General features: G+C 48.1%; 1 protein-coding gene across 5 annotated transcripts; it reads left to right on the top strand.

Annotated features, from left to right (window-relative positions):
- Window positions 1-20,242: 20,242 nt before the first annotated feature.
- Window positions 20,243-23,338, top strand: LOC123087849 (uncharacterized). Of its 5 annotated transcripts, none has more exons than XR_006441539.1 (4): window positions 20,243-20,763; window positions 21,772-21,858; window positions 22,480-22,606; window positions 22,873-22,937. XR_006441539.1 is itself a non-coding variant. In XM_044509967.1 (3 exons), exons 1-3 carry the CDS (start codon window positions 20,442-20,444, stop codon window positions 22,491-22,493), a joined length of 423 nt encoding a protein of 140 aa, XP_044365902.1. In that variant the 5' UTR covers window positions 20,243-20,441; the 3' UTR covers window positions 22,494-23,338. The 5 variants fall into 5 exon arrangements, 3 of the variants coding, with proteins under 3 accessions (XP_044365902.1, XP_044365901.1, XP_044365900.1); XR_006441538.1 differs by having other exon boundaries at window positions 22,477-22,606; XM_044509967.1 differs by having other exon boundaries at window positions 22,480-23,338.
- Window positions 23,339-25,269: the final 1,931 nt, after the last annotated feature.

Raw genomic sequence — 25,269 nt, 5'->3', positions numbered from 1 at the left:
GAAGTAGACAGGTATTCCACCAAGTACCAATGAAATTGTGGTGTGAAATAAAACAATGAACAGATCACTAAATTATTCACCAACCGTCGTTTGTATGAGCAATAATGCTTTCTCTATATATGCAACCCTGCATCTGCATGAGCACATATCCACACACATATTAAAAATTTCTCCGCCATTGATTTGGCATGTTAAGACATGAATAGGTGCGAGCAAGCACAAAGAGAAAATGGCGAGTGACGAACCAAAAGGACGCAATAAACATGTAGGAATCAGAGACATCAGGAGATGCAATATATTTATCCGATGAGTCTATTGGCCGGCAATAAACAACATGGTCTCCAAGAGCCTCGCAAGTAGGGCTAATTCTATAAAATGACTTGCCCTGGTGATGACGGTCACGAGTGGTTTTTGTGGCCTTTGAGCTCGTGATCTTGATCCTGCTCCACGTAGTTAGTTCCACTATCATCAAACATGTTTTTTTTTCGTCTATGTTTTCTTTTTGTCTATTCACTATGGCCGGATTTACCCCATTCAGTTACTTGAGCCAGACTCCTTTGGCACCAATTTTCTCCTGGTAAGTGGTTCAAGTCGTAATACGTAGAGGAAAAAGAAGATGCTTGGTTAATTGTGCGAGTTTGCCGCTGAGCACATGTTACCCCAAATATGAACGTGACGCATTAGCCAAAAGAGTTTAGTGCGAGTCTGGAGTTTGGATATCTAGCGAAGGACAGTTCACACACAAGTGTCCACCTCTTTTTGATGGGCGGCTTCAATTCTTGATTAGCTTGTTGAACATCTCTATGGCCCTACCACGTTGAATCTTAACTAGCCTGCCACAGTAATGTACTTAGAGCATCTACAGCCCGGGTCTCAGACCCGGCTCAAACGCCCGGGCGGGATAACCGGTCAGTGACTAGTCACAAAAAACCGACCCACTCGGTCGCTTCAAACCATCCTCACACGCCCGGGCTGTTCGGCGTCCCTTATGTCCAGTCCAAATATGGGGCAGATATGGGGCGGCCCGGGCGCATCCGCCAAGTCAGCCCGGCCCACCCCAACCCCACATATATCCCTTCGATGAACCTTAGACCTCAGTCCACTCCATAGTTTCCGCTGATAGACCCCCGCGTCGCTCCCGTGCGAGCGACACGGGCGGACTCTGCAGCCCTAGCCGCCGCCGCCAGTATCCCAGCCACCCCTCTCCGCCGCCGCCGGAGGATGCCGCAAGGCGAAGCCTCGCGGCCGACGGCGGCGGCGGGGGACCTTGCTCGTGGCGCTGGGGGGCACTCGGCACGGCGGGTCGTCTCCCGGTTATCTGCGCGTTGCCATGGCGCTGGTGTCCGGATCCGCCCGATCTGATGCATCCGGCTCTGGCTGCCATGGTCTTCGCCGGTGAGGGCCTGGATCTGAGGCGGCGGCCTCGCTGGTGCGGACGGCGCTCCTCCGGCGGCGGGGAGTGCTCGTCGGTGAGGTAGGCCGGATCCCCTCGGCTGCGCGGGCAGCGAGGTTCCGGTGGGCGCTGGTCATGGCGCGGGGAGGCCCCGGGCTCCCCTCGTCAGATCGGAGGCGATTTGGTCCGCTCGTGATGCATGACCTCCGCCCGGCCTGGATCTCCGGCGTGCACGCGCCTGCTGATGTTGTTGCTGGTTCGGAGGTGGCGGCAGGGTGCTTGGCCGGGGGAACCCCTTGGCCGCTGGTGGCGGTCACGGCGTCGATGGCGTCCCGGATGCCATTCCCTCCTTGGTGGCGGCGCCGAGGCTAAACCTCCCCTGACTCCCCCCTTCCCCTGCGCCCGGGTGAAAACCCTAGCCCCGGTGGCTAAGCGGCGGCGGTGCCACAGCGTCGTCACCTTCTTGAAGGCGCCGATTTGGGCATGGGGATGCTGGGTGTGCATGGCGAGCTTGTCTGGTTCCTGGTGGCGGCCCGTCTGATCTACCGCGTCGCAGCTCCGGGCAGTGTCTCGTGGCTGCGGTGCTTCTTTTCTAGCCGTGTCTCCGATGGGGACCTCGCCCTTCCTCACCTTGTACATGCCGTGGTGGAGCGGTACTTCATCTCACTCGTTGATGGCGACAAAGATCGGCGGCATGGCGCTGTGGAGGCTCGCCGCCCGATGCGCGGAGATGGACTCGCGCAGGTGGAGGTAGCTGTCTGGCGTCATGGTGACGTCGATGGCGGAGTGGCCTACACAAGGTAGAAGACTCAATATATTCTGAAGACGGACCTGTGGAAGATGGCTGCGACGACACAAGAGTGTGTCTGACCGGATCGTGCCCCAGACCTGGTATGTGGCTCGGCTGAGGTTTCCAGCTTTTGATGTTAGGTTTAGGTGAGTGGTTTGGGTAGTGGCCCAACTAGCATCCCTTCATCATATGGGTAAGAGTAGCGGCATATGTTGCCGAGATGGTGGATTCAGGAATATTGTTTGTAATACTTTGTAAGGTCCTCGAGAATAATTAATAAAGTGGCCGTATGCATCTCCCAGATGCAGAGGCCGGGGGTCATCCTCCTTTTCTAAAAAAAAAGATAACAACTCGTGGTAATTAAATACAAAAACTATATTTTTCTCAAAATACTTTGTTATCAAACGGGCCATTTTGATGTAAAGATAACCGAGTCAGACGATTTTTTATATTTTATGCAAGTATAACGAATAATATTCATGGTGCTAAAAAAATATATGCCCGGAGCACACAATAACGAAAAACACAACGTGCGAGCTGAGTCAAACGATTCAAATAGTACCTTTGCAACAACAACAAAATCAAGTTGCAAGCAAACCAAAACCAGTCGGTAGCAGTGCACAGTTATTCTACCAATGAAAATCGTAGTATGAAATAAAAAAATGAACAAATAAGTAAATTCTGCACCAACCTTCGCTTGTATGAGCAATAATGTTTTCTCTATATATGCAAGCATGCATCTGCTGGGCACATATCCACACACATTGAAATTTTTTCCTCCATTCTTTTGACATGTTAAGACATGAATAGGTGCGAGCAAGCACAAAGAGAAGAACCAAACGACGCAATAAACAAGTAGGAATCAGAAACATCAGGAGAAGCAATATTTACCCAGTGAGTCTATTGGCCCACAATAAACAACATGGTCTCCAAGATCCTCACAAGTGGGGTTACTTCTATAAAATGACCGGGCCTGGTGATAGCGGTCACAAGTGGTTTTGGTTGCCATCGAGCTCGAGATCTGCTGGTTCCACTATCAACAAACTTTGTGTTTTTCTGTGACGTCCATTCACTACCTGTTATCCCCATTCAGTTACTTGAGCAAAACACTGTTTTGGCACCAATCTTCTCCTTGTAAGTGGTTCGAGTCATAATAATACCAAGAGGAAAAAAAGAAACTTGGTTAATTGTGCGAGTTTGCCACCGAGTACATGTTGCCCCAACTATGAACGTGACGTATTAGCCAAAGAGTTTAGCGCTGTTTGGAGTTCGAATATCTAGCGAGTAGCATTTACACACGTGTCCACCTCTTTTTGGATTGGGCGGCTTCAATTCTTGATTAGCTTATCTGAGCATCCCTGCCACGTTGACACTTAACTATCATGCAACAGTTGTACTTAACACACAGATGTCCACACGTATTAGCAAACAGTTGGTGCAACATGCAGGGTCCACCACAGGGAAAGCGCTAAGGCGGTTGGGGGCGAACGCGAGGCGATCGTGCTCCAGCACTAGGGTTAGGCTTTTCTGCTGGGGGTGGCGTGCTTCCGACGGCGGCTAGGTCTGCGATGGCGCAGCCCTAATCATTGGTCGGCGCCGCTATCCTCTGCCAGGGGCGGTGCCATGGCGGAGCGGGCGAGTGGAGGGGCAACTGCCGCCAGGGAGAAACAGGCAGCCCCGGGTTCGTCGACGGCAGTGGCGGCTGCTACCCCGTCGAAGAAGCCTGGGGCCTCTGCAAGCCGGGGCACTTCCAAGTCTCCGGCCGAGTGCAAGACTCCCGACCCGGCAGCAAGCCTCTCAGCAAGGATGGGTGGGATGGTTCTCCTTGACAAGGAAGCCGACGGGCTTGTTTTTGATGAGCCAGATCAAGCGCTCCCTAAAGCGTCAAGATGGTCGGCCGTTGGCAAGGTATGCTTGCTGAAACCTTTGAAGAAATCTGTGTTGGAGAGAACCATGCCCCGGGCTTGGGGGTTACATAAGGAGGCGAAATTCAGAGACATGGGATCCAATATTTTTGTTGTTCACTTTGGTTCGGAGGGAGATTGGAGGCATGTGATTCATAATGGACCTTGGCAGTTTGATTTCTCAGTTCTGATCATGAAAGATTATGAAGGAGGTGTGCGGCCACCGGAGATGGTATTTGATAAGATTGATATATGGGTTAGGGTTTGTGATCTTCCGCCTGACAGAAGGACAGAGAAGTTTGGGAGGGCACTGGGAAATTGGCTCGGATCTGTGGTAAAAGTGGATGTTGATAATGATGGCATTGCTCAGGGCTAGAACCACTGTGTCAGGACGAAGATATCAATTTTCGGACCTCTGATTCGCTGTTTCAACTTGAAGAAGTCCAAGGAAGATAAGGAAGGAACATGGTATGACTTTCACCACGAGAAGATTCCCCACTTTTGCTTTGACTGCGGAAGGCTTGTGCATGTGGGTGGGGTGTGTACTCCACCTGATGATACTTCTGTCCATTGGGGTGAGTGGCTACGCGCTTCACCGGGAAAGAACAACTATGGGAAGGATGGCTCGACAAGTGCAGCGGCTAGTAGCAGCAACAGTTTTGTGAACTCACAAGGAAAGGAGGGGCCTGATGCAGGCAATGCCTACCCCCGTATCAGAGATCCTCCCACTAAGAGGAATCTGTCCTCTGAGTTTACCTCTCCTGCGGCAGCCCACACTGGTGGACGCTCTAGACAGGAAGGGGAAAGATATCTGTTCGCACCACAGGGTGATCTAAGAGATGGAATGGAAAGGAAAAAAGAAGGAGATCTGAGGGAGAAGTTGGAGGAGCAGTACACCCATCGATGCAGAGAGGCCAACCGGAGCGAAGGCTTTGACAGGAGGGGAAAGGGTCAGCTCTATGACCAGGGATATGGCAGCTTCGAGGAGAGGTACCCGGGCTATCGGGCGCATGAGGAGGACAGAAAGGGTGCACCCGTTATGCATGGCGGCCCCGATATGCATGAGTAGAGGCAGCGTCGGAAGGGATACTATGTAAGAAAACCGAGAAAGGAGTGTGATATCCTGCATGGAAGTTCATCGCACTCGAGAATTGATGCGGATAGTAGGAAACGAAGGACTAACCAAGTGTGGGTGGCGAAGAACGACAATGAGAGGCAGGGGGTAGTGATGTGTTCATTCACGATACAAGACGCGAGACGTCTTCAGTGTTTGACCGCATTGTGGAGAAGGATGAGGGATCGGCGGACCCGGACTGCCGGGCCCGCCAGGAGCGATGAATCTTCTCGCCTGGGACTGTCGAGGACTGGGGTTGGACTCGACAGTTGGCGAACTCAGAGACCTGATACGGTCCCACAACCCAGCGGTGGTGTTTTTGAGTAAGACGAAGAAAACGGCCAGGGCTATGGAGAATCTCAAGTGGAGCTTAGGATTTAGAGAGGGGGTGGCAGTTGATTGTAGGGGGAAAAGCGGCGGTTCAGCATTGTGGTGGAGAGACAATGTGCAAGTGACTATTCGGCCGTGGTGCCAATATTTTATTGATGTTGCGGTGATCTTCGAAGGCAAAGCGTGTAGAATCACTGGATTCTACGACGAACCTAAAACTGAACTCATGGGCAAATCTTGGGAGGCTTTGCGGTTTCTTCGCAGACAGGATGATCAGCCATGGATCGTTCTTGGTGATTTCAACGAGGCCCTCCTATTGACCGAGCAGCATGGTGGTAACTTGAGAAGCTTTGCGCAAATGGATGCTTTTCGGGAGTGTTTGGCGGATTGTGGTCTAGCTGACTTGGGTTTCCTGGGTTACCCCTTTACGTGGGATAACAAAAGAGAGGGTGCTGAGAATATACAAGTCCGCCTGGATAGAGCTGTGTGCAATGATGGTTTCCTTGCCATGTATCCTCACACTACGCTTGACCACGTCATAACCGAAGAGTCCGATCACAATGCCATTGTGGTAAAGGCTAGGGAGACGGCTCCCGATGCTAGGTAGAACGGGCCACGCAGGTTCATTTTTGAGGAGATGTGGACTAAGCACGAGGGCTATGACCCCATGATCACGGAGGCATGGAACCATGTGGCTGCAAATGGGCTAGGTGCGGTAAACATGTGTGACAAATTAAAGGCAGTGACCGCCGATATGCAGCAGTGAGGCAGAACCGTGTTTGGCTCGGTGAGGCGGCAAATCAAAAAGCTCAAGATCGACCTTGAACATGCTCGACAACGAGCATTGGTCTCCGGTATCTCACTGGAGGTCCGGGATCTGGAGAGCCAGCTTCGTGAGCTTTACGAATGGGAAGAGATTATGTACAAACAGCGGTCTTGCGTTGGATGGCTTAAAGAGGGGGACCAGAACACTCATTATTTCCAGAATAGAGCCAGTCATCGGAGGCGGAAAAATACAGTGCACGCCCTAAGAAGAGAGGATGGCAGCAGGTGCACCTCGGACGAGGACATGAGGGCTATGGCAGCATCTTTTTATGCCCAGCTTTTCTCTTCGGAAGGCTCAGTCGGGGCGGACAGGGTCCTTTCTCGCATGGACGAGGTGATTTCTAGTGACATGAACAATGACCTCACGGCGGCTATCTCTGACGAGGAGATCGAACGTGCACTATTTCAGAAGGGTGCTACGAAAGCACCGGGGCCGGACGGCCTGCCCGCTTTATTCTACCAGAGACACTGGGATCTCCTGAAGACGGATGTGTGCGCAGCTGTTCACGACTTTCTTGCTGGGGGGGCTACGCTGGATTCTTTCAATGACACCATTCTGGTCATGATTCCTAAGGTTACTTCCCCGGAGTTACTATCCCAATTCCATCCCATCAGTCTTTGCAACGTCCTGTACAAGGTGGCAGCCAAGGTTCTCGCAAATAGATTAAAGTGTATCCTTCCGGTAATGATTTCTGAGGAACAAAGCGCATTCGTGCCTGGGAGGCTGATAACGGACAATGTTTTGGTTTCCTATGAGTGCGTGCATGCGATCCGCCGGCATAGGAGGAAGAAACCGCTCTGTGCTGTCAAACTAGATATGATGAAGGCGTACGATCGTGTGGATTGGACCTTTTTGGAGCAAGTTATGCGGAGGCTTGGTTTTGATCAGGGGTGGGTGGACATGGTTATGAGGTTTGTTCGGACTGCGAGGTTCTCAGTCAAGCTCAACGGTGGCTTATCTGAGCTATTCCTTCCCACCCGGGGTCTCCGACAGGGGGATCCGCTCTCGCCATATTTGTTCTTGCTGTGTGTGGAAGGGTTCTCTGCTCTCCTCAAGCGTGCCCAGCAGGACAAGAGCATTAGCGGGGTTTCTTTTGGTGGCACTAGCGCCCATGTAACCCACCTCCTTTTCGCGGATGATAGCATCGTCTTCTTGGAGGGTTCTCGAGGCAACCTTGAGGCTCTCAGGGAGATTTTACAAGTTTATGAGCAGGCTTCGGGGCAGCGAGTAAACCTTCAGAAATCCTCTATATTTTTTGGGAAGGGCTGTTCGGTGCATCACAAAACCGTTCTGAAGGGTGTCATTTTCATAAACGGAGGCCCTCAGCGAGAAGTACCTCGGTCTACCGACGGCGGTGGGCAGGTCCAAAGATGGCACCTTTCGCTATGTGAGAGAAAGTTCAAAGGGCAAGGTGCTTGGGTGGAAAGGACAGGGCCTATCTAAGGCTGCAAAGGAAGTGCTAGCTAAATCTGGGTTACAAGCGACACCGACGTTCACTATGAGCTGTTTCCAACTATCCAAAAAAATGTGCCGGAACCTGACCTCTATCTCCTCTAACTTTTGGTGGGGTTCAGCTCATGGAGAGAACAAGGTGCACTGGGTGGCCTGCGATAAAATGTGCCTGTCTAAGAGAGAGGGAGGCATGGGATTCAGAAACTATGAAGCTTTCAACTAGGTCCTCCTCGGCAAGCAAGCTTGGAGGATTTTGCAAGTCCCGGACTCTCTTTGTGCAAGTTTTGCGGGCTCGATACTTCAAAGACTCGTCGATTATGAGTGCAACATGTCCTGCCAATGGATCCTTTACTTTCAGAAGCATCCTTCACGGGCGGGATCTGCTGCGGGAAGGTACTGTTTGGCGTATTGGGGATGGTGCAAAAGTGAATATCCATCACGACAATTGGATCCCTCGCAGAAGCATCCTTCGGCCACTGGGTCAGACGTATATTCCCGGCTCGACCCGGGTTGCTGATTTGCTCTCGGAGGAGGGAGACGCTTGGAATGAAGCCAAGTTTGATGCGATGTTCACGCCTGACGATGCTGCGGACATCAAACAGATCCCGATCGGTGGCCCGGGAGTGGATGATTACCTTGCCTGGAATTTTACCAAGGATGGTGTTTACTCGGTCAGGACTGCTTACCACCTGGCGATGAACTTGAAAAGAGCCACTTCTGGATCCCCGGGCTCGTCATCTTCTGTTAACTCCCACAGGTACTGGTTAGCCATGTGGAGTACTCATGTCCCTAACAAAGTTAAAGTTCATATGTGGAGAACTATGCACAATGGGCTGGCCACTGGGTCTGAGCTGCTGCGCCGAGAATCAAACCGGGTGTTTTTTGCGCTGCGTGCGGAAGGGGGGAGACACTGCTGCACCGCTTTTGGAGCTGCCCTCACTCGCGACAGTTCTGGGCGGACTTGGCTGAGAAGCGCAGCATTCCGGACCCATATCCGCCGGCGGGCATTGACTCTAATCAGGCTATTGGAAGGTGGCTATGGAACTGGATGGGAGAGGCTCGGGAGGAGGAGAAAGAGATGATCATGCAGGGGTTGTATGGCCTTTGGCTAGCAACAAACGAAGCACGGGATGGGGTTCGTATCAAAACCCTTCGGCTGTTGCAAACTCGGTGGCCACATTCATGGATGAATGGGCTAAAGTGGTGACGTAGAAGGCTCGTGCCACTGCTCCGCTGCCACCGGAAAAATGGAACCCCCTGAGATCGACTGGATCAAGGTGAACGTGGATGGCGTGGTCTCTTCAGCTTCGGGGAATGGCGGCGGCGGGGTGGTTGTCCGGGATCACACGGGTGCATTCCGGGGTGCCCTGACCCAGCTCTTCCCAAACAAGACGAAGCCAAAGATAGTCGAGTTGCTGGCGTGCCAAAGGGCCTTGCAGTTTTGGCGGGAGCTTGGCATCCGGCGGATTCATGTGGAGATGGATTGTAAGGAAGCTGTTAGCATGGTTAACTCTGTACCCAGGAACTTGTCAATGGCGGGTCCTATTGTGGAAGACATAAAGGAGCTCATGCAGGGCTGGATGGGGTGCAAGATCACGTGGCGCAGACGAACAGCTAATCGGGCGGCTCATACGTTGGCTAAAGTCGCTGCAGGCGATGGTGTTTCTTTGGTTTGGAGGCTTTCCCCTCCTGATTGTATCCTTAGTGTACTAGCGGACGAGATCCCAGACTTTGTTTAAATTAAGTAAGATGTTTCCCTCAAAAAAAACACACAGGTGTCCACCTCTGTTGAAGGGCGGCTCCAATTATCGATTAGCTTTTGTGAACTTCCGTTCGGCCCTACCACGTTGAGCCTTAACTACCCTGCCACAGTAATGTTCCGGTATACTTAGAGGTGCAAACAACAAAACCTTATCCACAAGATCAAGGCGAAATGGGTCTCCCCATATGAACACGGACAAATCATCAAAGAGAAGAACTTGGTTAATTTTATACACAGGTAGTACAAAGCTGTGGCTTCAGTTACACGCACAAGTCAGCAACGAATTTATGAATGATGACACCGATCATGCGACCGTCAAACGAAGAAAGAATTAGTAGCCACATTCCCGACTAGACCACGAGCAGCTCGCGATGGACCAGTGGTACGAGTAGTAGAAGAAGAATGGCAAATGTACATGACATCCTAGTTGACAAGCATGACATAAAGTGGAGTGGTTTATTTGTCTAATACAAGGAAGGGAAATATGCTGCGAGAGGCGACGATAAGCATCATGGCCGGGGTGACCGAGGCGACGGTGCCGCACGTCGTGAGGGGCGGTGAGCATGGCGAGGGCACGAGGAGGCAGAGGGCATGTGAACATGTAGAGCTCCCCCGTATTATTGCACTGAAGGATATCGCGCCGGGAATGAAGGTCCTTCACAGAGAAGCCAAAAGGGTCAAAAGCGACGATGCAATGATTATCAGTAGTGAATTGACGAACGGAAATAAGGTTTTTGATAATGCTAGGTGTGACTAAGACATGACGTAAATGAAGAGGTCTGTTGGGAAAAAGAGAGGGAAAGGAAGAATGACCGGATGTGGTAACGGGAACGGTGGAACCGTCGCCGACCACCACGTGACGATATATAGGATGAGGAGAAAGAGAGGATAAGATACCGGCATCGGAGGAAAGGTGGGCAGTCGCGCCGCTGTCCATGACCCACTCGGGAGCGGGCTGCTGCAACGTCATGTTGGTGAAGTGTTGAGCGAGAGCGGCGGTGTCTCAGGAAGGTGCCGGTGTCGGTGGTGCGGCATAGGGTAGCACGGTGTTGTATGAAGCGGAGCCATAGCCACCGTAGGGCGCACCGAGAGTAGCCGGGGGAGCGGCCATGTAGGCGTGGGCGCGTGAACCCGGACCCCCATCCAAGAATGCCGCCGGTGCCGCCGGTGCTGTTGGGGCGGGACTGCATGGGCCACATCTGGATGGCTCCTGTCCAAGGATTGAAAGGAGTTGGCATTGGAGGAGCACCACCGGCGGGCTTGTAGCCCTTGTTCTTGCCCTTCCCGTTGCCATAGCCATGGCATGAGGGTTGTGGGCAGGGGCAGGAGCCCGCCATGGCTGGCCGCCGCCCACACGGGAAGGAGCGCCGCCGCCGCCCCCGGAGGACGAACCGCCGTCGCTGGGAGGAGCGAGAACTGGTCCTTTGGCGGCGTAGAAAGAGGAGGCCGAGGTTGGAGCGCGAGAGGCCTTCATCTCGTGGAGCAGCAGCATGTTGCGGAAGTTGAGGAAGGTAGGGAACGGCGTGAGGAGGGGGCGATGTCAGCGACGCTGTCGAAGCGCTCGTGAAGGCCCTTGATGACGTTGGTGACGAGGTCGGGATCGGAGACGGTCGCACCGACCTCGGCAAGGGCGTCAGCCGCCGTCTTTTGCAGGTGAAGGTACTCGGTGATGGACCGATCCTCCTGCTTGATGTTGTGGAACTCCTCGGCGAGATAAATCTCATGGCTCTTTTTTGTTGTCGTTGAAGAGTGCGAGGACGGAGGTCCAGACCTTGTACGCCATGGCGGTGGCGGGGTCGGTGGGCATGACGAGGTCGACGATGTCCATGGCCATGGAGCCGTAGAGCCAGCGGAGCACTAGGACGTCGAGGCGGAGCCAAGTTGGGTTGGTGGAGGGCGTCTCGGTAGTGAGGTGGTCCTCGAGTGCGTAGGTGGTGACGGCGATGTTGAAGAAGGTCCTCCACTTGGGGAAGACAGCGCTCTTGAACTCGAGGACGATGGGGACGAGGGAGCGGACGCTTGGGATGGCGGTGTCCTGCGCCCGAAGGGCGGCGTTGGGGTGGGGAACAGGTGGTTCGTAGGGCGCCATGGGAGGGGAGGGAGGTGGTGGCCGGCGGCGCGGGAACAGAGGCCGGCGACGCTACCGTTAGAGGAAGCGGAAGCGAGAGGATTTTCTTAGGCTGATACCATGAAAGATTTAGGAATGCTTGCTACACTTGGGCTTTTCCATTGCATGTCAATATATAGACAGGATTACAATCCTAACCATAAATGGGAGATCGCAATAATATCGATACTCCTCGATTTAGGGGATTAGGAGATATGTCACGATACGTGACATATTAGTCTACCAAAGATAACCAAGTAATACATTTTCCCCTAAAAACAAGTAAGACGACTTTTTACTCTTGATGCAAAGTATAATGAATAATATTTATTGCTCTAAACAATTATATGTTTGGCACACACAACAACGGAAAACAAAATGTGTAATCTGAGTCAAAAGGTTCAAATACATTACAAAAGAAAGGAATCAATTTGCAAGCAAACCATAACCATCCAGTAGAAGTACACATGTGTTCTACCAATGAAATGTAATGTGAAATAAAATAATGAACAAATAAGTAAATTCTTCACGAACCTTCGCTTGCATGAGTAATAATGCTTTCTCCATATATTCAAGCCTACATCTGCATGAGCACATATCAAGGTTCAGTAATTCATGCACACACATTGATATTTTCTCCTCCATTCATTTCTCATGTTAAGGTAGGAATAGGTGCGAGCATCCACAAAGAGAAAATGATGAGAGAAGAACCAAAAACACGCAACATGTAGGAATAAGAGACACCAGGATAGAAGGAATATTTTAGGGCCTCAACTTGAGGGACGTAAACCTAGCCTCTCGGGTCGCTCGCACGTGTGACTCTGGAGGGCACCCCAACGCCAACTAGAAAGCTCTCCACCCCTGCCCCAGCCCAGTCATTGTCGTCTCAGGAGGTCATCGGTGCTGATGGCGGCGGCGGATCCCCATCCCATCCCTTTCCGCTCCCTCCCTATCCATTCTGACTAGCTTTCACCTTGCCGATCGACACTGCACACACCGGATATGCCTCTGTTGTGGCATTGACTTGGTGTGTGTGTGGCAGCAGGCCTGCAGCGTTGGGCGCCTAGGTGGACTCCGTCCGTTGACCACATCTCGCTATGGTGCATGCTCTGCCGGGCATCACCTCCAGCCGTGGTGTAGCCATGCCCCTCCGTCGTGTGTAAAGTTGGTTGCGGGCTGCCAGTAAGATTCTGTTGAGGCGTGAGGTAGGATCGTCCAAACGGCGGATCAGGCTGGAGTGTATGGATCCATGCAGGGCAGGAGGTCGCGACCACGCTAGGCAAAATTTCGTGTTTTGACCCTTTTCTGAAACCTATTCGAGATCTGACCCTAGTTTGAAATTTTTTCGAGATCTGACCCTTTTGCTACCGCCAGGGTCCATAGCGGTAGGGTGTAATAGCCTACCGCCAGGGTCCTTCGCGGTAGAAAACATAACTACCGCCAAACATACTGGCGGTAGCCTGTACAACCCTACCGCCAAGGTGCTTGGCGGTAGGCACGAGCACGCACTGTGTTCAACACTTAGGAGAAATTTGCGGTAGGGCATGCAACCCTACCTCCAGGGACCTTGACGGTAGGCTGTTAGACCCTAGCGCCATCGACCTTGGCGGTAGCAAAAGGGTCAGATCTCGAAATTTTATCAGACTAGGGTCAGATCTCGAATAGATATCAGAAAAGGGTCAAAACACGAAATTTAGCCACCACGCTAGTCTGCACTCAAGCCTGCAAAGGTCAACTCTTTCATTTGCAGCCAGCAGCAGTGCACGGGTCCTGTCCTTTAAAGTGCAGCGCCGACAGTGGTTGGTAAAGGCTGTGGTGGTCTGGGGCATGGTGGCGGTCCATAGTCTATGGACCTCGACTTAGCGCGGAGGGCATGGTTGTGCAGCAACGTTAGAGGAATCTCTGGCCCAAAGCATGTAGTTGCCGGGACTTTGGAAAAGTGGTGGTATAATAGATCTTTGGTGGGGCCAAATTTCGTGTTTTGACCCTTTTTGCATACTATTTCGGGATCTGACCCCGGTTCGAAATTTTTTCGGGATTTGACCCTTTTTCCTACCGCCAGGGCCTCTGGCGGTAGGGTTACACAGCCTACCGCCAGGGACCCTGGCGGTAGGGTACTTATCCACGTCAGCACGTGGAAACGGGCGCCGTCCCCCTCCGTCGCACTCTACCGCCAGGGCGCCTGGCGGTAGGCTGTATAACCCTACCGCCAGCGCCCCTGGCGGTAGGGTCTGGGCAGTTATTTTGCCCGAAACCCCCGCGCCCCTGCCCATCTCCCCACCCCTCCCCTCCCTCCCCGTCGGCAGTTCCTCATTTTCTCCCCCAAGTCGCCCCTCTCTCCCTCTCTCATCTCCTCTACTCCCCCCTCGGATCTTCATCGTTTCTTCACCATTTTTGCAGATCGAGATGTCCCCGAAGAGAGAAACGTAAGCTCCCCCAATCCCTCCAATTAGTTTTTGCAAACTTGCTTCCGATTCAACGCATTTTTTGCTTCAAATCCCTCATATTTTTGAAATTAGATTGGATTTTTTTGTACCTAAGATTGTTTTAGCTTGATTGTAGTTGTAGTTCTTAGTTCTTTAGCAAGTAGTGGTATTGAATATGAACTCTAATCAATAGTTCATATGTTAGTGTGAAGATGAACCCTAGTTCATAAAAAAAATTTGTTAAAAAAATTTATGATGTAATGCATGTGGGAGGACTTGATAGTAGTTTTATGATGCATGTTGATATGATGATAAGAAGATGTTGGAGGATTTTTATTATGATATGATGCATGTTGATATGATGCATATGAGGATTTTTATTATGATATGATGCATGTTGATATGATGCATATTGGAGTAAACAAAATATATATGATGCAAGTAGTGGATTTGGTTGGAGTAAATATAATATGGTATGATTTTGCATTTGACACATCTTGATATATGTATTTTATTTATTTGATCCATACGTTTAGGTCTGGAACAATGGCACAACCATCGCCCATTCATCTCGAACACGACCCGTCAGGCTTGCCACTTCCGTACGTGTACGAGTCCTTCCCCGAGCTTCTGGTGCCGGTGACCGATTTTTCAGACAAGTTCCTACAGGAGACGAGGGCAGTGTGGTGGCACGAGAGGGCAGAACGGATCGCCGACGATGTGAAGTGTTGGTCGCAGAGTGTGAAGGAGTGGAAGAGAGTGAAGGCAGAGATGGAGGGAGATCCAACTATCTGTCGTGAACGCCAGGAAGGGACCGTTGAAGTTGCCAAGCAGCACTCCAACTGGGAGCTGCGCAATTTGGGCCGAAGGATCTACTTCGAGAGCACTGCGGAGGAGAGAGCAAGGATGCCGCCCCCAAGTGCATCGGCGTTCGATATCATCAGCTGGGGAAGGGCGGAGGCGAAAACTCCAGCGGGCAAGGCAAGGTGGGAGTGCTTGAACGGTCAAATGCCGACCAGCGTTCCGCCTCCGCCTGAACTAGTGGATCCACTGCCGTATCTGTCTCCACGTCCAGGCCTAACATACGAGGGGGGAGGTATATCCAACCTATAAACATGTCTGTTGGATATGCATCTATGTTTTAGTACGGGTTGTCAAACTATGGGACAAGTTTGTTTGCTATTTGCTATTTCGTACTTATGAATCTATGTGTAAACTCTTTGATATTTGCTATGTGAAACCTTTATTAATATGTGAGTTCAAAATTTGCTATTCGTGAAACTATGTGAAACTTGTGACAAAACAAACAATCAATAAAATTTGTAAAAACCTAAACCCATGGGACCCACCGCCAGGGGACGTGGCGGTAGGGTCAGACAGCCTACCGCCAGCCCCTATGGCGGTAGGGTAAACCCTACCGCCAGGGACATTGCACATTTCGTTGCAGAATGTTTGTACATACGGCAAAACCCTACCACACCCTACCGCCAGGGACGCTGGCGGTAGGTTTAGACAGCCTACCGCCAGGATCCCCGGTGGTAAGGTACCTATCCACGTCAGCACAGGCTAACGGCCGTCGTCCCCCTCCGTCACACCCTACCGCCAGGGTTTCTGGCGGTAGCCTGTCTAACACTACCGCCAGAGACCCTGGCGGTAGCAAAAGGGTCAAATCCCGAAAAAAATTCGAACCGGGGTCAGATCCTGAAATAGTATGCAAAAATGGTCAAAACACGAAATTTTGTCCTTTGGTGGTTGAAGAACCTCTTTGTGTTTGTGGTGTCAAGAGATCACTGGTGCGGATATGGTCATTGATGTAGTTTGTTGATTGTTTTTTTATAGCTTCGGGGATTTTTTCTTCTACTCGATGAGGCGTAATTTTGGTCCCGTATGACTTTTCTATTTGCCCGTGTGTTTACTTGCGTGTGTGAGTTTTTTTAACAAAATACAAACGCAGACGCTCATACATACACAGACACACACTCACGCACTCACTCACTCTATGAATGTATACACACATATCTTACCCCTATGAGCACCTCCGAGAGATTGAGCCGGCATATCATCTTAAGATTCATAAAGTCATCACAGACGGCTCCATAGTCGTCGGGAACTTCTTCTCCCACTGTACGAATATCACCAGAAAGGCTGAAATAAATCTAGAAAAATATGAACATCAATGTCAAGTCTAGGACTTAATACGAAGCCGATGGGCTAGTTCCATCACAAAGAACTTAACCATCTCAGTTAGGATTAGTTGGCCTTACATGTGTGAGTTGATGTTAACTGTGTGTGTCCTATCTTTGTAGAGATAAGGTATGTACTCATTATGTTCGCAGGGGCGGTCCTGAGATTTTGGGGGCCCTGGGCGAAGGTAACATTCGGGGCCCCTTAATATAATCATCATAACAATAATAATTAATTTAATTCTACACGAAATGTTACCAATAAATACTTAACTACATCAGAAATCCATATTTATATAATAACTTATACACATTATTATCTTAAAATTTTCTTGTAACATTGTTTGATGCAAAGACGCTTATGATTGTGTCGATGTCAATCTCATCCTTCTTCCCCATGCATACTTGCCTAACCATTTAAGCTCTATTGGGTCATTGTTTATGCCAATTGTTCTTTCAATAGTTTCAAGTTTGAAAAGCTTCTTTTAGCTGTTGCAAAAATCACATGCACAGTAAATCCGAATAAATCTTTACACACCATGAGTTTTTTAAACCCTTTCTTCAATGAAGTGATTCATATCAACCAAGGACAAACGTGCCCAAATGGAAGATGTGCCACACCATCAAGGCAGCTCCAACTTATTTCAGTACGGGCGGAACTGGGTATGTGGTTTGCTTCATGATTCATGCAATTCATTCATCATGCTAGCTTTATCCCTTTAATTACTAATTAACTTTGTTTCTCTTTTTCAGGCATGCTACAATAAGGCGGATAAGGTGCCAGAGGTGCACGACCTGTATGCCATGGCCCACACTGGCCCTTACAAGAAAGTCAAGGCATTCTCTGCGTCTGACCTCGATGATCCAAAGAACTTCGCCAACATCTCCTCCCACGACAAGCTCGTGCAATATAGAGATCAGGGGAAGGCGAGGAAAGGGGAGGACTTTAACCCGAGCCAGGGTCCCATTGATACAGAGCTGCTGATGATATCTGGTGGCGGGAGGTCCCATGGCTCCATAGCCATTGGAGATGGACTTATCTGTTGTCCTAGCACTCTCCCAGAGATCAAGGCGCGTTAGTCGAGCTCCACTCCTGAGATAAGGCCTCGTGAACGGCCAGTCCAACTTGCCTTCAAGGTTAGTTATACGTATTCAGCTATCTTTCTCCATTACATTGTGTGCGCTTCCATCAATGATTACAAATGGTCATGTGAGTGGTGTTGCGGGCTGCTATACAGAGTGAGAGAGATAGAACGGAGAAACTTCTGGCGGAGGCGGCGGAGAGGCAGCGGGAGTTGGAGGAGAGGACGACAAAGATGTTGAAGGAGGAAAGGGCACGGAATGACATGCAGGCAAGGGCCATGTACAAGCTCCTTGTGGTATGTTTCTTCTGCAGATTAGCCAAAACATTCATGTAGTGTTTGTCTCATTACTAACTAGTATGACTGTGTTTGCCAAAACCAATTGTGCAGTCTGTGTGTGAGAAGCCGGTCAGACCGCTCCGCCAATGCCAGTTATTGCTTCTGGGACCACGGTGAGTTTAATTTGAATGGACATTACTTGCTAGTCTTAACATTTGAGTGTCATCATGGTAACGAGACATTGGTAATGATCATTGGTGCAGCGTAACTCCAGACAGGCATCGCATGATCCTTCTCCAGCTACCGGCACGAGCCAGCCCGCTCCTACACCTCAATGATCACGGTAAATTTCTCTAGTGTTTTGCTTAAAAAATGCATAAAGACCTAGACTTAGCTTTATTTCCTCCAATATGCTTACCATAATGACCTAGAGTTAGCTTCTTTTCGTCCAAAATGACTTAATAAGCTTACTGACCTCCAAAACCATCCATTTTACCTAAGTTAGCTCTAAAACGATTTGTACTTAGCTTACTTATGTCAAAAATTGCATAATTAGCTTAGTTAGCTCATAAACGATCCGTTTTACCTAAGTTAGCTCTAAAATGACCCATTTTACCTTAGTTAGCTTATAAATGATTCAGTTTACCCAAGTTAGCTCTAAAATGACCCATTTTACCTAGATTAGCTCTTAAATAATCCATTTTACCTACGTTAGCTTTAAAATGACCCATTTCACCTAGGTTAGCTCCAAAATGACCCATCTTACCTACGTTAGCTCCAAAATGACCCATCACACCTAGGTTAGCTCTAAAATGATGCTTTTACTAAGTTAGCTCATAAACGATCCATTTCAACTAAGTTAGCTCATAAATGATCCATTTCACCTAAGTTAGGTAAAAAACGATCCATTTGACCTAAATTAGCTCTTAAATGATCTATTTCACCTAAGTTAGCTCAAAAACGATCCATTTCACCTTAGTTAGCTAAAAAACGATCCATTTCACCTTAGTTAGCTCATAAACGACCCATTTCAACTAAGTTAGCTCATAAATGATCCATTTCACCTAAGTTAGCTAAAAACGATCCATTTCACCTTAGTTAGCTCAAAAACGATCCATTTCACCTTAGTTAGCTAAAAAAATGATCCATTTCACCTTACTTAGCTCATAAACGACCCATTTCAACTAAGTTAGCTCATAAATGATCCATTTCACCTAAGTTAGCTCAAAAACGATCCATTTCAACTTAGTTAACTCAAAAACGATCTATTTCACCTTAGTTAGCTCATAAACGACCCATTTCAACTAAGTTAGCTCATAGATGATCCATTTCACCTTAGTTAGCTCATAAACGACCCATTTCAACTTAGTTAGCTCATATATGATCCATTTCACCTATTTCTAACTTAGTTAGCTTCTTGTAGTCACCTATTTCTAACTTTCTTATTAGCCATTTTGCAGATTTCATTCACTTCATGGAAGCTAGCTTGCTATGATGGAGTGCTTGTTTTTTCTTTGATGAAACTTTGCATTGTATCTAGCTTGCTACGATGGAACTTGCTATCTTGAATAAACTTTGCATTGTAATATGTATACGGATGGAACTTGCTTATGAATGAATGGATGAAACTTAATTATGTGCTGGATATGTGATATGTTTGCTGCTAAATAGCCCTGTGAAATATATATTTGCTGTGAAAATTGTTGGATTAAAAAAAACAGAAAAAAGCCAATATACAGGCTCTTTGCCGTCTGCCACCGACGGCAACGGTCTCTTTGCCGTCAGCCGCGGACGGCAAAGAAGCCACGTGGCAGCCAACTATGCTTCCTGGGAGCTGACCCATTTGGTCAGTTTGCCTACAGTGGCGGACAGCAAAGAGTACACAATTTTGCCGTCAGCGGCGGACGACAAAGGCCTGCCGTGTAGTGACGTCTAGCTGACATCATACGGCGGACGGCAAAGGCAGGACAAATTTTGCCGTCAGCGGCGGACGGCGAAGGCCTGCTGTTAGCCACCTAACGGACTAACAGCGCAGTTTTTGCCGTCTGCTTTCTTTGCCATCTGCTACTGATGGCAAAGGCCCCTTTGCCGTCAACCGCGTAAAGCAGACGACAAAGTAGCTGTTTGCCGGACCTTACTTTGCAGGAGCCTTTTGCTGTCCGTCATTCATGCCTTTGCCGTCCGCCGAGGCAGACGGCAAAGTAGTTGATTCCTGTAGTGCATGGTTATCTTTCTTTACCGTGTTTCCTAGCAACAAAGTCCCTCTTATCATAACGTTGATTATTTGATTATGGGTTATCAAGATCAACAAAAGATTCAATTTCTACATCATTCACTACACCACAACACTAAATTAGGGGCAATTAACTGCCGGTAGAAGTTAATCAACAAGGGCAGGTGCACTGCCAGCAATGATATCTGCATCTCGGGTCATCAAAACTGCCGGGAGAATTAAACTACGCCCCACTGTCTGCCGGCCTATCCGTGGCGCGAGCCCAAAAATTAGTTGGGCCGGGAGAGCGCGCGGTGGACTAAAGACTTTTGCTCTATAGAATTAGCCGTCGGCCCACCTGTTCCCCTCCTCCCAAATCGAACCCTCCCACCCCTCCTCCTCGACCGACACCACCGCCGCCGCCGCCCCCTCTACCACCACCGCCCCCTTAGCCGACATGCGCGCCCGCAACTGGATCTATGGCACCGGGGCGTCGAGGACAACGTCGCCTCCCTCCAGACACCTCTGATGCGCGAGTTTGACGTCGCCTCTGTCCCTTCGCACAAACGTCGACGACGCCTATGCGTCGAGGTCGACGGCGCCGGTGTGTCGAGGTCGACGTCATCTTCCTCCCCAGCAACAGATCCAATGACGAACACCAATCCTTGTCCACTGTGACGCGCGGCAACGGCAAGCGCAAGAGGAAGCGGTGCCGTCCAAGGGACCACCAAGGCATCGCGCTCCTCCTCTTCGCGATCCTTCACGCCGGCGAGCATGGGAGGGCTCCTGACCGCAGCTACCTCCCCGCTGACGGCGAGCGCGGTGCCTGCTCCCCACTATGGTACAACGCGCTGCTTATATCCGCGCCGGTGGAAACCCGATGCAGGGATTCTCCATACCAAGGTAGTGAATCTGTCCTCTGCTCGATGAGAACTAAGAGTGGGGGTCGTTCAGTTGTCCGTAGGAATCCAGATTTCCCCTCCCTCCTTGATCCCCCCTTCCACTGAGTTACTTAGTCTTCCTTATTGCTGTTTTTTTTCCTTTTGCTAACAAATTGATGCAGGTGCTATTAGTGAAAGCATTGTAGACTGATTCTAGCAGTGGTAGGTTTTTTGAGAAATTACAAGTGCTCGCGATTTGGAAATGGTTTAAGCCAGGTTATTGTACGTGTACTCTCCTATGATTTGTAGAATCCAGCCTTTTTAGGTACATGGATCAATCTTTTTTTTATTCAGGTTCAGACATTGCACAACTGAAGACAATTGTTAGACAGCTCGAGAAAGTTTACTCACTATGGCTGACTGTGTATTCTACAATTTTTTTGGTTCCTGTATCTACAAGAGTTAAATTTATAGATATGAGTGTGGATTTGATATTAAAAATTCTCAGCAAAAGTAGCTACTTTTCCTGCCCTGATTTATCATCTAGCTAATTGTTTCATAGCAGTTCAGTCCTGAGGTACCAATGAAGATGCTCTTCACAACTCTAATTGTTGGTCTCAATGGGCATTCTTCCATTTACTATGATTAAGTGCTCTCTGCTAATTCTAGATGTTATAAGAGTATGAACTTTGAATAATGAACACGTAGTTGGGATGGAAAAGTACCCTTGATTAGCTCCATCAATCAACCAGGCTAAATACTGATGTATGAAATTTCAATGGATTGTCCCAAATTCAGAATCATTCTCACTTGTAAAGGAATGCCATATGTACGTGAAGTGATTGGTTTTTCGGGGTCTTTTCCCATCTTTGAAAACAAATTACTAAACTTCTAAGAAATAATAAATATATATGTGATTTTTGTACTTCGCATCTTTTATACCTGTAGATGTGGCAGAAGCCAAGTATTCCAGGACAATATGCAACGTAAAGTGCAATTATTTTTCTATTGCTAACACAATTTTCGCCAGCATTATTTTTTCAGCTGATTGATGGAATCATGGAAGGAACATACAGTGCAGTACGAAACGAGGGATGGTCTGATGATGTTGAGATGAGTATGGTGCTCATACTGGATCATTTTTTATTCAGAATATCTGATGTTAAAATGGTGGGGGTGTTAAATGTAGCCCTCGACAAAAGCTGGGAGATTATACGACCATAGTTAGCTCCACTGTAGAAGTGACATAACCAACTTTAAGTAGGTGTATATTTGTTACTCTTGAATAGTACATAAGCTTTTGAACCTAGGAAGTCATTGCCTCAGAGTTATACGTACTTAGATTAATGGTTGCTATGCTAACATGATACAGTGAGTAATAACTTTGTTTCAAATCTTATAGCTTACTAATACCATACTGGTAAATGCTTACTAGACAACTAGATGTGCTTAATTTGTGTGTGAAGGTCTGAAACTGCTAACATTTTTTGGTTTCTTATTAAATTGAACATTTTCTATCTGAAGCACCGATACGTCAAGAACGACCGTGTCGCCGTTCCAAACGGCACTGATACTCTGATACGGCTCCAATACTTGTATCTTAGAAGTATATTTTTATTTAAAAAAGAAAGGAAAAAATGCTGATACAGCCGGGAACACGCTCGTGACGCCGCGGGACACGGTGAGCGAGAGAGACTAATCCTAACCTTCCTCTCTCATACTCTGTTTACCGCAGCAGGGATGAGGGATTGAGGGCGACTCGGGAGCACCGCCACCTAGAATCGCCTCTCCGCTCTGTCTACTCGCCACGCCGCTGCCTTGACTGGCCCGACTCGAGTCTTCTCTGCCACTGTCGTAAGAGCGAGGTAAATGAATACCTGGAGCCCCGAGTGAGGCGTGCTTGCTGTGTGCTTGGCTGCTTGCTTGCTTCCATAGTACATAGTTGAGGAGTATTATACTGTGTTTGATACCTTCCATCACTAAGAGAAATAGTTGCACAAAGGAGGCTGTTACTTATATTTACGCATCTATTGTTCTCCAATCTCACATGTTCCTACTTGTTTATGTTGGTGGGATGAAATTGCATGATGATGACAGATTTTGCTGCTTTGCTATTGCTGTCTACTGCTAGGGAGGTAATAGCTTCTAAAACGTTGGGAGAAGAGCAATAAACCCCCCCCCCCCCCCCCCCCCCCCCCCCCACTCATGCAATCGAAGGTAATGCACAACTATGCACTATTTGATGAGAAATTCTCTTGTTGATGTGTATGTCTTCCTTATAAAAGTAGGATCGGTGCACGTGATTGAGTCTTTGAGTATTGTAATCAACGTAATGCAGATAATGTTTTGTGATACTTTTTCTTGTCAATTGTCTCTCACTGTCCAGGTTGGAAATGTTCGCGAAGACTGGCCAAAGATATCTTCCCATAACCATATGCTCTGAGCTCACGTAGAAGACCTTACAACTTGGACGTATTGAAATTGTAGATGCTAAGCTATGATGCAAGCCATCATGTGTAATCAGTGAATCAAACACATTACCATGTACTTTGATCATCAGATTTTATAATATAGATGTGCACATTCCTTTCGCTTTATTTGAATGAATGCCTTGTTAGTGTGTATCTAAATGTGAAATAAATGAAATACTAGAGTGAAATAGCCTTATAGATTGGGGTATTTGGCACCAGTGGCACATCATCTGCCGGGAAAGCTATTAACTGCTGGCAGAAATTGTCTGCCGGGAGAATAGGAACTGCCGACGTTTGCAATTCCCGGCAGCCAGTCTCGTGGCAGTTCTATCTTCCGGGAGAAAAATGTTCCCGGTAGTTTACTTGCCCTTATAAGTGACTTCTCTCTGCAGTTTTGCTGTCCTTGCGTCCATGTTGTGGTGTAGTGATTGTCATTACTAGGTTGAGCATCATCATGAACATTATCATTAACATTATCACTAGGTTCATGTTCATTACCAGATTGTGTTTCAACATCAGAAATAGAAATATCATTAGGATTCTCAGGTGTGTCTACAACAGGTTCACTAGAAGCATGCAAAGTCCTATCATTTTTGTTTTTCTTCTTTTTAGAAGGACTAGGTGCATCTATATTATTTCTCTGAGAATCTTGCTCAATTCTCTTAGGATGGCCTTCAGGATACGAAGGTTCGTGAGTCATTTTACCAGTTCTAGTAGCCACTCTAACAGCATAGTCATTATTCTTATTATTCAATTCATTGAGCAAATCATTTTGAGCTTTAAGTACTTGTTTTACTTGAGTGATAACCATAGAAGCACGTTTGCTAATGAGTTTAAGTTCACCTTTAACTCTAGACATATAATCAGTGTTCAAGCATATAAGAATTTTGTTTTAATTGTCTACCAAAATAAGCATTGAAGTTTTCTTGTTTAACAATAAAATTGTCAAACTCATCTAAGCATTGTCTAGCAAACTAATAGTGAGGAATATCACCTTCATCAAATCTATAGAGAGAATTTACCTTTACTAACACTAGTAGAAAAAGGACCATTTGTCCCGGTTCATAAGGCCCATCTGTCCCGGTTGGGGAACCGGGATTAAAGCATCGTTACTAATGCCCTAGGCCTTTAGTCCCGGTTCTTATACGAACCGGGACAGATGGGCCTCAACGTGGCCACTCCGGCGAGCCCAGGTAGGAGGGCCTTTGGTCCCGGTTGGTAGCACCAACCGGGACCAATAAGCTTCCACGCGTCAGCATTTCAGGGGCTAGTTTTTTTTAAAGGAGGTGGTTTAGGGGTTTTGGGGGTTAATTTAGGTTGTCATAGGTAGCTAATAGAGATATGTGTCCTCTCTTATCTCCGTGCTACTGCTATACTGCTATTTCTAAACATGACTTAGATTGAAGTGAGGCAACATGTGGTGCATGTCGAAAGTAATACTAATCCTAACTTGATCAAGTTTAGATTGTACTACTTTCGACATGCATGTTTCAAATCAATGTTCATTTCACCCACAGATATATAATAACTCTTCATGCTTGCATCATGCATCATTATAATAACAAGTCCTACTAATCATCATCATACAACTTCTACTCGTTATTAATAATAAGTCATACGATCATCATCCTGATAGTCATCGAACCAACCCTATGTAATTGTTCTTAGCACATGATCATCAGTATTAGGCAGGACCTAAATACCCTATTTAAGGTAAAATAGCATAAAACAATATGGACCCTGACTCTCCATTATGGAGAATTGAGATCATCATGTCTCAATTCTTGTGCGGTGCTTCCTTTTGCTTCCAAGAACCTCCTTACGACTGTCCATACATTTTTTCCATTCTTTGATTAGCATGTCTCCACTTCTTTTAGAAATCCGGTATGGACAGTTGAGATTCGTAGGATGACCTGGATATATGTTCAAAACACGAAGGCTGCCATTCTGATACATCAAATGAGGCACACAATCCTCTGGGATTCTTTGTTAAAAAACATAGTAATAACTTCATAGTTAGCAATGATGTACTAGTTTTAGAAGTATGCAAAAGATGC

This window comes from Triticum aestivum, chromosome 4A (genome assembly GCF_018294505.1).
Source record: "Triticum aestivum cultivar Chinese Spring chromosome 4A, IWGSC CS RefSeq v2.1, whole genome shotgun sequence".
Classification (NCBI taxonomy): Eukaryota; Viridiplantae; Streptophyta; class Magnoliopsida; order Poales; family Poaceae; genus Triticum; species Triticum aestivum.
The sequence above is the reverse complement of the archived record's forward strand: the minus strand, read 5'-3'. Positions and strand labels throughout refer to the sequence as shown.